The sequence below is a fragment of the Agelaius tricolor genome, unplaced genomic scaffold (assembly GCF_023055355.1).
Source record: "Agelaius tricolor isolate 1412-34295 unplaced genomic scaffold, bAgeTri1.0.p SCAF_25, whole genome shotgun sequence".
Lineage (NCBI taxonomy): Eukaryota > Metazoa > Chordata > Aves > Passeriformes > Icteridae > Agelaius > Agelaius tricolor.
In genome coordinates, this window is record NW_027269285.1 from 7,921,737 (window position 1) to 7,933,298 (window position 11,562).

Sequence of the window (11,562 nt, forward strand, 5' to 3'; positions counted from 1 at the left end):
CCCTGGCCTGTGCTGTGCTCCTGACACCTTCCCAATCTGCACAAAGCATTTTCCAGCCCTCTCATCCTTGTCTTTTCATTCCCCCCCAGACCTCCAGGACAAGCTGAGTAAAAGAGACAAAGAGGTGTCATCCCTGGTGACCCAGACTGAAACTCTAAGGGCCCAAGTAAGTGGTAAGTTTCCCTAATCCAGTGTTGGTGGGAATGAAATGTTTCCCTGCTTGTCCCACAGCCTGGTGCTGAACAAGAGCCCAGAGCTGAAATAGGCTGAGGTAAAACATGATGCTGCTGGTTTTTGAATGGCTGTTGCTGGTAGAAATGAATTCAGGAACTGAACACAAACTGCAGCAGATATTTGTGTCCTGTGAGGGAGGGTTCAGGCTTGTTTATGTGTAAAGTTAATGAAGCATAAGTCAGTAGAGCTGGGTGTGTCCCCTTAGCTACAACCAGTCAAGGGTTAATTATGTCTGTGCTTTTAGGAGAAGGAATTGGGAAAAGGCAAAAAGTAGGGATATAAGTAAAGGACTAAGTGACCTTTCTTCCCTTGAATCCTCTGCTTCTCATAGCTTTGGAAAACAAATGCAAAACAGCAGAAAAGAAGGCTGATTCAGTGCTCAAAGAAAAGAAGAGGTTGGAAGGAGAACTGGAGGCCTTGACCAAGAAAACACATGATGCCTCAGGGCAGCTGGTCCTGATCAGCCAGGAGCTGCTCAAGAAGGAAAGGTCAGTGTCAGAGCTATTATGAATATTCATGTTTCTTTGGGTACTGTAATGACCACCAGAGGAAATGTAGGGTTGCACTGCTGAAGTCCAGCCCACAGCTTTCCCTTTCTTTAGAGATGCTGATGTGTGAATTTGGTTGGAATTAGAGGCTGTGAATTCTCAAAAGGCACTGACCTTTCACTGCTTGCCAGGAGCTGCAGGGAGCTCAGAGGAGATGCTGAATGAAGTCACTGCAGGCCAGCCAGGCTGGCTGCTGCCCTGCTCAGCAGGGCCTGTGCAGTGCCAGCCTCAGAGCTGGCAGAGTGGGACAAGAAAAGTGGTGGGAGCTGGGTCAGATTTGCTCACTGGCCTTTCTTTGGATCTGCAGCAAAGGTGGGAGGGAGCACAGCAGGGCTCCAGTGGTGGTTGGGCTCTGGGAATGTTTTCATCTCTTCCTGCTGCTGCTTGCATGTGAAAAATGTCTATTATATGATTGGCTTTTTGCAAATATTAAAATGAATATTATATGTGTTATGTTAGAAAGTTATGCTGTATAAATTCTCTTAAGCAGTGTTTTAAATATAGTTTTAAGTTTTAACATAATGTTAAAATAGAAACTATGCTATGTAAGATACTTTAAAACTAGCTCAAGAAAGGGATGTGATAATAAAGAAATTCTTTGCACATAGAGAACAGCAACAAGACACTGAGATCTCAAAGAGAGGAATTACTGCCTCCTGATGGTGAAGAACCAGTCTCCTTACAGACTCCACGGAGTCTGACCATGGTTTATTTACAAGATGAAGGAGGGGGAAGTTGACAATAACCAGAAAACACCCTGTTTGAAAAGAATTTTTGAATCATGTATGAATATGCAACAGGCTATTGCTCTTAAGGGTTAGTCCTTTGTTAGTGAGGATCCTTTGTTTTCGAGAGGAAAGCATCCGAACATTTGTAATTCTTTGCTTTTATCCTCCTAACTCTGATCGCCCAAATTCTTACTGCTCTATCTGTATCACTATTTTTATAACCATATTGAACTTTGAACATTTTAAAGCCCGAGTCTGTGGTTTCTCCCGTGGCAGGAGCCTGAACGAGCTGCGGGCGCTGCTGCTGGAGGCGAACCGGCACTCGCCGGGGCCGGAGCGCGACCTCAGCCGGGAGGTGCACAAGGCTGAGTGGAGGCTGAAGGAGCAGAAGCTCAAGGACGACATCAAGGGGCTGCGGGAGAAGCTGGTTGTGCTGGTGAGGGCTCTGAAACCCATCCTGTGTTGGATAATGCTCTTTTCCTGAGCCACAGTTGGGGTAGCTGAGAGGGGTTTTTAAGAAGTTTTATTTTATTTTTTGTTTTATGAGAAGGGTGAGATACTATAGATGTTATGTTATAATTAGAAGTTAACTATTTTTTAATTACAATACACTATAAGTGTTTCTTGGTTTATTAGTTTTTTCTTACATCATGCTGTAGATGTTTAAATTATTTAAAACTATCTTTCATGGGTCACACTACAATGTGTGTTTTGTAGTTCTATTTTTCTAAAGTATTTAGTTTTATTTGTAGCTTGTTTTATTAGTTTTATATTTTGTTTGATTAGTTTTATATTTTATTACATTTTATTTGTAGTATTTAATTCCTACATTTCCCCCTCCCTCTTGGATAGAAAGATCTTTTTTTGATGGTTTTGTTTATTATTTGTTGTGTATAGTGAGTATATAAGGTAACCTTATATACCTTCTGTATAAACTTATATAATCTTTGGTTAAACTTTAAAAACTTTTTATAAATTTATTTCCTACAATCCTGGGAACAGCCTAGGGGTTGGAGGGCTCTGTACTGCTGAGCAGAGTGGGGGATCTGAGTCCTTCACTCTTCCTCCAGGTCTTTGTGTTTTATTTTGTGCTGCTGAGCATCTGATGGGAATTCTCTTGACAGTGACTGAGCTTAGCAGCACCTCATTATGCAGCAAAGATATCCCCATGTCATTTATCACAGAGTATCCCAGTTGGAAAGGCCAGAAGGATCATCAGGTCCAACTCCTGGCCCTGCTCAGGACACCCCAACAATCACATCTGCCTGGGAGCATTGTCCAAAGGCTCCTGGAGCTCTGGCAGCCTCAGGGCCGTGCCCATTCCCTGGGGACCCTGGGCAGTGCCCAGCACCCTCTGGGAAGAACCTTTCCCTGATCTCCAACCTCCCCTGGCACAGCTCTGGCCATTCCCTGGCTCCTGTCCCTGGTCACAGAGAGCACAGGTCAGTGTTGCCTCTCTGCTTCCCCTCATGAGGAAGCTGTAGCCTCCTGTGTCCTCCTCCAGTGTTCTTCTGTTCACTCAGGTTTTAGATCCATGGCTAAATAGGGCTACAGTTTGTGGGAGGAACTGAAGGTGGTTCAGCCACCCCACATTTTACAGATTGTCTGATCCAAGAATAAGCAGTGTCCTCAAATTCCCGTGTACTTTAACGTCCTCCAGTGGCTGAGATGTGAATAATTGATTTGAAGTGCTGGGAACAAACTGGAGCTGCTCCTGGTGACTTGATCCATCTGCTGCTGAAATTGCAGCGTGGTTCTAGGCATTATATGGATTTATACCTTGACTTTCTGCAGCTCCTGCTGTGGGAATCCTTAAAAGCAGAGGGGTTTGGGAAAGCTGCAAAAGGCAGGCCTCAGAGATAGCAGAACTGTGATTAGAGCTAAGCAGTAGCCATGAGATTTATCAGCAGAAAAATTATGTAAGTAGAAAAGTAAGGACAAATAGAACAATGGTCTGTGTATTAATGCTTGTCTAGAATAACTCCCAAAGCTGCAGAAAAGTTTATCTAGGGAGATATTAGGAAGTTCTAAACTTAATAATGGAGTTCTGTGCATTGAGTTTTAGGGCTCACAAGCAGGTATTGTACTTGAAATAAGCAAGCATTGTTTTAACCAAAGGTACCTGTGCTTATAGTGATTGGATAGAACTACTGTCAATGTGCTTTTGCTTTGTGTTGATTGGTTGTGGTGGTTCCAGCTGTGGGTTTCTCTGGGTCTGGATTGAAGGCACCTGAGATGATAGTTCATGTTCAGACTCAGGTGTTTATTATTTCGTATCAGTAAAACAGTCTCACTACTGTGAGTGTGGCAGCTTTTCATTAGAAGGCACAAAATGGCCAACAATCTCTTGCTACAAGGTCTTTTAAGACTAAACTATCCAATTAAGAGCTGACACCTGGATTATTTTCCCTTTTAACCCAATAACTGATCCCAAAGAGCCCACAATGCAGACTTTTCTGCCCAGTTACAAAATGTCACCTAAACCCATGGAGAAGGAGGAAGAAGAAGCCCAGGATGACACCCTGTGCCCTCCATCTTGCTTCCATCCACTACATACTAAAAACCCCAAAACCTCAATTTCTCACCAAGTGATACACCTACACTGCTCTCTACAATCTATTTCACACTTTTGTGGATTCCAGTCTATCTTGAAGTCTGGGAAACTTTCTCCATGGATGAGGGTCAAAGTCAGTGCTGCCCTGGGAGTCAGGGCACCCCAGAGCAGAGAAACATTCCCAGTGCCCTGGGTTTCCACAATTGGTCAAAAAACTTTTAAAGTGAGTTGTAAAATTGAGTTCTTGGTCTGCTGCCTGGGATGTGAGCTGCTGGCATCTTCCCATTGCCATAACCATGGAATGAGAGTGATGCTGGAAAATCAAACAGCTCAGCTGTTGTCCTGTCCTGTTTGTGATTTGTACACAGCCCCCAGCTGGCAATACTTGGTTTTTCTGTAACATCTCCTGTTGGGAAGGATGAAAGTTTGACAAGAAAGTCTCACAGATATGTGTGCTTAGCAGAAAGATTTTTGAATGTAGAATCTGAAGAAGGAATAGAAAAATAGAAATGGAAGCAAGTTTTGATATAGAAGAAAAGAATTGCTGAGCCAGTCTCACTGGATAACCAAGGAGGCAAAGGGTGTGTTAGTTAGAAGGGGTTTGTATGGCTTAGAGCAAAGGATAAACCCACCCCAAACAAGAAGATGTTTTTAACAAGCAGAAAGGATAGCCCAGGCAAACAAGTCTGCCAATGTTGCCAGTAGAAAAAAGGTCTTAGAATTTTCCACTGCGAGAAAACTGAAACACAACTTCTAGCTTAAACTGTAATGTACCAACTTTTAGTGATTGGAGAACGTTAACATGAATATGGTAATTACAGTAGTTATGATAGGCTGTAGATAATAGTTAAGGTACAGATTGGTTCTACTGCATTAAGATGCTCAGCAAAGAAAAGTCTACAATGCACTGTAACCAAAAGAAAAGTCTATAATGCATTGTAACCAAAAGAAAAGTCTATAATGCATTGTAACCTAAACTCAGGGTCTCCAGGCCTGCCTGCAGCTGGAGCTGACAGCTGTGGGCACAGCTCTGTCACCCAGGACCCTGGACTGCTGTAATGTCTTGGATCCAATAAACTGCATTTTGGAGACTGCCTGGAGCCCCCCATCCCTCATTCAGGCTCTTACACTCTCCCATCTCCCCTCTGCTGCCCCAGGACAAGGAGAAGGCGGCACCGGAGCAGCGGCGGTTCTCGCTCATCGACCCCTCCTCGGAGTCCGAGGTGATCCGGCTGCAGCACCGGCTCGTCAGCACCGAGGACGTGCTGCGCAACGCCCTGGAGCAGGGACACCAGATGGAGAAGCTCATGGAAGCCATGAGGCTCTCCTCTGAGAAAACACAGGTACGTCAGCAAACTGGGTGGCTTAGCCTCATCTGTGGCAATTGCATTCTCTGAACGTGGTTCCTTCACCCAGAAGCCAGGATCGGGTGTCACATTGCACCATGCCAGTGCTTGAGCCTCTTGCTGAACTCCCCATCCTTTGGCAGGCACGCAAAAACTCTGATGGATAGAGAGCACAGAAAATTCTCCTGTCTCAGAATGCAGATTTGTTCAGCTAATGCTGCTAAAATCAATAATGCTTTGAGGAAGGCAGCCAGCAGGTTGTGCCTGTGTGTGACATTCCCATTCTCTGGAAAAATTCCTTCACCCAGGGTTTTTCTCCTGGGAAGCTGAGAAGCCTCAGAGAAAAGAAAAACAATTCTGATCTCATTTGCTTCTCCTGTGTTGTGCTCCTGTGGAATGTGTTTGGAGATTGTTTACCCACAGGTGATTGTTCCATTGCATTCTGCTGTGAGTTGTTTTCACTCTTTGGCCAATCAGGGCCAAGCTGTGTCAGGACTCTGGAAAGAGTCATAAGTTTTCATTATTATCTTTTTAGCATTCTGTAATTCAGTATTCTTTAGTATAGTATGGTATTATTTAATATAATATAGTATAATAAAGTAATAAATTAGTCCTCCTCATAATTCCTCCCTCCTTTCCTTGTGTGGAGTGGGCAGCTAAGGAAGGACAGGGCAGTCTTGCCAGATTTCAGTGCTTGTAAGCAAAACCACCAGGATCTGTGTCCCTCTTCAGTAAGTGTTGTCTGTTTTCCATTGCAGACTGTTGGAAATTCTGGGTCTGCTAATGGGATTCACCAGCAGGATAAATCCCACAAGCAAGAGGTAAGTTTTGAGCAGAATGTTATTTTAAACCATATCTGCTTTGTGTGGTTTCTTGCCTGCTGTGGTGGGGACAGCACTTGGCTGGGGGTAGTTCTGCCAGCACAGCTTGACTGTGTCATTCCCACAGCAAAAGCAAGAGGCTGTGCACAACTCCAGTTCCCAAGAGTGGTGGGAACCTCACTAGAAACCCCTTGAAGCCATGGGCAAGGTGGTGGTGAGGGGCACACAGAGAGGGGCAGTGCAAAGGGAGCCTCCTGGGTCAGTGCTGTGTCACACTCGCCCTGGCAGCCCCTGCTGGAACCTGCTCAGCCTCAGCTCTCTGCTGTCCCCACTGCATGGGTGACATTGGTGGGACATGCTGTGCTGGCCTCCCACAGCAGACTTCAGCTACCCATACTGGGCAGAGCAGTGGGCATTCTACTCCACACCTCTTCCAAAAAAACCTCTGTGCTTTTGCCTAACAAGTTCTGTTTTTTTCCAGGAGAAGCTCTGATAGAGAAGAGGTGGAAAGGATCATTTCACGCCAGTATCAGCTCCTCTGCACAGTCAGGAAAAACAACACCACATCTGGCTTTAGCACCTCCAAAAGACCACACACAGTATTTTCACTTTAAAGCAGGACAATGTTTATAATGTACTAAACTAACTGATGTAATCAGGACAATCCCAGAGTCCAGTTTTCCAAGACAGCCATTGTTCCAGGAGGGAGCAGAAGGACCTCTCTGGGTTTGGTTTCTTACTTGTATTGGTTTTGACTGTGGAATTTGTATTGTTTGAGCTGCCCTTGTCCCACCAGCTGACGTGGTTTGGATGACAGCTGCCCTGACCTGTGGCTCAGGTGTCAGTGGGACCCCACAGGAGCTGCAGAGGGATTTGCCTGTGGTGTTCAAAGCATGTGCCCACAGGCTGCACCCTTCCCACCGGGGTCTGTCCCTTCCCTCCCACACTCCCTGGTGTCCTGAGGACCTGCACAAGTGAGTGAGACCTGCTGGGCTGATGATGTGAGGTTTGGGGACGTGTTCCCCTCCTCCCTTTTGGAAGACATCACTGGTTTAGAGCAGAACCTGCACTTAGTTCTTGTATTATAGCATGACATGGGAAATAACCCAGTTTCAGAGGGGTATTTATTTTGTTTCTTCTCCCCTGGCATTTGGGGAAGAAGCTGTGGTGGCTCTGAGCTGGGGTCAGGCACACCTTGGCCCTTTTTCCTGCAGTGGGATCTCTGAGCAGGCTGCTGGAGTCTGTGCCAGAGCCATCTGTCCAGCTTGGTCCCCCTCTCTCCTGGGGGGTTCCTGGGCTCTGTTTTGAGCTCAGGACTCCACAGGTGCTGGATCCCAGCATTGCTGGCCTTGGAGCTCCATTCTGGGGGCGCTCAGTGTGGGACAGATGCTCTGAACAAAAGGTTCCCTCCTTGCCTGTGCAATTTAACAGCTCACTGTGATTGCCTGGTGCTTTCCAGAGCTGTCCTTGGCTCTCCAGTGTGATGCCCAGCCCCTGCTGCCCGAGATGGATGAGCTGGAGGTGCTGCTGTGAGCCTTTGATGGCTTCAGCAATCCTCTGTGCATGACCTGGGTGTGAGTGTTTGGAGCAGAGGCAATCCAAGAGCAGAGCCCACACAGCTCCTGTGTCTGTACCAGCAGAGGATCTTGTTCCCTCTTCCCAAGGCTTTACTCCAGCTTTGCACCATGGCTCCCAAGTGATAATAAGGCAGAGGAAGGTGACAACATGCTCTTAAAGGTGTGAAAGAGCCCAGCTCAGGGTCACTCTTCAGCAGCACAGGGAGCAGTCACAGCAATATTTTTCCAGGCTTCTCCCAGTTAGTGCCACCTCCTCCAGCCTTCTGCTATGATGGGGCACCTGTGACAGGACAAGATGGGAGAGGAGCTGTGAGCCAGACCCCAGCAGGTGAACACGAGGGCACATCAGCTCTGTTCCTCTTTGCCCTGATTTCCCACAAAGTTGTGTCACTTCCTCTTTGTGGGTTGCCAGACTCCTTCTTTGAAGGATGGGCAGCCAGGAGCAGCCTGGGAAAGACTTGAGCTTCAGGACTGTGATTCTGCCATGAAGAGAATGACATTGAACACTTGACCCTTCTCACCTGATACAGGATTGGTGATCTCCTGTCCTTCAGAGGACGATGGGAGAGGAAGGGGAAGTAAAACAGGTCAGAAATCACAGCAGCAATCTGCTCATGGTAGCAGGAGGCAGAGCGTGGGATGGAACTGGCTGGAAAGAATTCATGTAGGATTCCATCCTGCCTTGTAGAAGTGTTTCTTCAGCTCTTACAAATCACCAGGAAGATTGCCACATCTCTGCCTAGCTCTGGCAGTTTCCCAAGGGATTGTAGGAGTGGTCTCCAAAACCCTTCTGGCTGAGTATTCATCATCTAAGTGATTTTGGAAAGTCCCAGAGGGAGTTTTTGTTTGTTACAGCCCTCATTAGTGAATACCTCACTGCTGATTTGAAGAATTTAGGGCTGATGTTCCCCAAATGCTCCTGTTGGCTGGATGGTCTCTGAAGTCATGTCTGCAGACCCTGTGGGCTTCCCTGGGCACCTGCAAGAGGGAGGCCCCATTCTGGTTTGTAATTTATTTTCCTGTTTGGGTCTTCCAGTGACTCGTGACCAGCTGCCTTCACCTGCAGCAGAGATATCTCTGCTTTCCACCTCCCTTTGGCTCTGCACAGAGTGGGATCCCCTGGGAGTCCCCATGGGGACCATGTTTTTGGTTCTGTTGATCAGATCCAAAGTTGCCAGGCTGGAAGAATCTCTGGCTCCTGCCTCTTCCCAGGCACCATTCCCTGACCTGGGGCTTTTCCTGTTCAGCTCAGGAGACAATGCAGCACAGGAGCAGAGGGGTTCAGAGCAGGTTCAGAGCCAGTGCTGATGGCCTTCTCTGGCTGTAAATGACTCTGCTGCTCCCTGAGGATCAGCCAGGAGCTGTTGGCACTGCTTGGCTCTCTGTGCAGGCTCTGTGGTCACTGTGTGGCAGGGCTGAGGGTTGGAGCCTCTCTGGGGTGCAGGTCCATGGGAGCTGCTCCCAAACAGGACCATCCAAAATGCCAGCAGATATTTGTGTGCTCATGTGGGCTTCAGCTCAGCCCTGTGTAAGGAGGGATTGCACTCACTCACTTCCTCCCTGTCCAAAATCAGCACAGGCTTCCCCAGGGCACCAGCCTCTGGCTGCCCTCCTGAGGTGGTAAGAGACCACACTAGGGACAAACTTGGAAAGGACAAGGGGGAGATTCCCCATCCCCTCTATTTATTTGTAAGTTTAAGTGCTATTTTTACCTATGTGGTGGTGTATAAAGTGCTTCACAATCCTTGGTCCTGCTGGCTTTGGGAGACTTTGGGGCCCTGGAGCAGTGGTGATGTCCCCTTGTCCTGTTGTTGATCCGGGCTGGTTCCTGTTTGTGCCTTCACTCCCCCTTTGGCTTCAGCCTTGCTCTTACCTCGATCCCTGGGAGCTGCTAAGGGAGGGCTGTGCTTTCCCCAGCCTTTCTCCCAGCCTGAGAGTGCCATGCTGGTTTCCCAGCTGCAGGTGGGTCCTGAGCAGGGGTGCAGGGTGGGGAGCAGGGGGTGACACAGAGCTGGGCTCCGAGGGAAGGAGCAGCCCCCACAGCCAGGGGCACTGCTCTGACAGTCAGTGCTGCTGTTCTGCTGGGAGCTGAGCCCTTACCCACTGCAAAAACAGCCCTTGGGATGGAGACTACCTACTATGGAGTGATTTCTTCTCTATTTCTCAAGACCAAAGGGGAAAAGAATGAGTCTTGCTTGGGAATGTCAGCTTTCCCTCCTGCAGCATCCAGAGAGCTGGAGCAAGGGCAGCACCGTGCTGGCGCCCTGTGGAACGATGGCACCAAACTGCCTGGGTGTCACAGCTCTGCAATGACAGGTGCCAAGCTGCCAGCCAAGGCCTTACAGCTCCTGCCTCCCCCCAGCCACCAGCAGCTCCTCTGACTTGCAGTAGAGATGCATAAGGGTTTCATTAAACAAAACAATGCAAAATGGCACTGTAAAAGTCTTAATGAAAATTCCAATACTCTGTTATTCAGCAGCTTTAGCAGCTCAGCACTATCTGTAGGGAGTTATTAATACACTAAGATCCTATAGGCTTCCTGTAAGTTACCAGAAAAAAGATGATACTAGATGTATAAATGGATGATAACCTTTTACCCATACAGTATGTATTACAATTTTGTAGCTTAGTCATTTTTTGGCTATCAGATTTTGTTAGTATGATACAAAAAAAAAGACAAAAAAAAATGTTTGACTGCTAATGTCTATTTTGTTATTTGATTCATTTTCTTCCTCTGTACAAAAGCTGTACAAATCTGTCTGTGTAACTCCTCCACATCTGTATTCATGTACCATCCCCCTTGTCCTGGCTTGCTGGTGTGGTGAGCTCCTACTGAACAATAAACTCTGTGGCTGAAGTTGGGCATCCTGGGGCTGCTGGGGCGTGTTCAGGGTGTTCTGCAGAGCACAAAGTGTCATGAGCTGGAAGGGGCTGGGGCCACAGGGCTGTGGCACTGATCCCTCTGCCCTGGGCCCCAGCAGTGACCGGGAGCCATCTGTGTTTGGGCTCTGCAGGTGCCTGGGAGGCTGCAGAGCTGTCCTGGGAGGAGCTGAGCTGGTCACAGAGGTGTTTGCTCTTGTGCACCCCATGCCAGAGGTGGGGACAGGAAGCCCAGCACCATCTCCTGGCTGGGCAGCTCCTGCCATCGAGTGTCTCCCAAGCCTCAGAGTGGTTGTGCCATTTATTAATCCAGGATTATTTTCTGTCTCCCCAGTCCCTCACTGACATTTCCACAACACCCTGAGGTGAGGAGTTGCAGGGTGCTGTGCCAGACCCACCTCCCTGCACCTCAGCATTGATCCATGTGTGTTTGAGCAGTGCCACCTTCAATTTGCACAGACTGATTGATCATCCTCAGTCCTTCCAGGTCACCCAGCACAGCCCTCCAGAGCACATGGAAATGGGGATGGCAGTGAATCAGTCCAGGAGGAGCTGCCACCCCTCAGCCCCTGCCTCTCTTGTCCCTTGTTCCCCCCATGTCCACGGGGATGCTCTGAGCATCACAGAGTTCTGCTGTCCCCCTGAGGCAGGACTGGATGGATTTATGCCAGGGCTTGGTGGTTTTTTCATGGTACAACCTCTCAGCTGGGAATTTCCTTGACTGCCTGTGGCCTGTGCCCTGGCTCAGCACTGCCTATATAGCAAGGGAACATCCATCTCTTCCTGCCATGTTCTCCTGCATCCAGGGGCTGTAGTTCCTTCATAGAAAAGTGCTTAAGATATAGGGAAAAGCTGGAATGATTTTCCCCTTGCT

At 47.9% G+C, this 11,562-nt stretch overlaps 1 protein-coding gene across 5 annotated transcripts in view; it reads left to right on the forward strand.

Moving 5' to 3' along the window:
• Positions 1-10,665, forward strand: part of CLIP2 (CAP-Gly domain containing linker protein 2) — a 98,975-nt gene extending 88,310 nt beyond the window's left edge. For 4 of the 5 annotated variants that reach the window (XM_071448121.1, XM_071448122.1, XM_071448123.1 and 1 more), the window contains 6 exons: positions 90-173; positions 566-722; positions 1,787-1,946; positions 5,222-5,407; positions 6,169-6,231; positions 6,713-10,665. In XM_071448121.1, the coding sequence (XP_071304222.1) occupies positions 90-173; positions 566-722; positions 1,787-1,946; positions 5,222-5,407; positions 6,169-6,231; positions 6,713-6,724 (662 nt within the window). In that variant the 3' untranslated portion in view covers positions 6,725-10,665. Of the gene's footprint in view, positions 1-89; positions 174-565; positions 723-1,786; positions 1,947-5,221; positions 5,408-6,168; positions 6,232-6,712 lie in introns of those variants that run through there. The other variant, XR_011682435.1, reaches the window with a different exon arrangement.
• Positions 10,666-11,562: the final 897 nt, after the last annotated feature.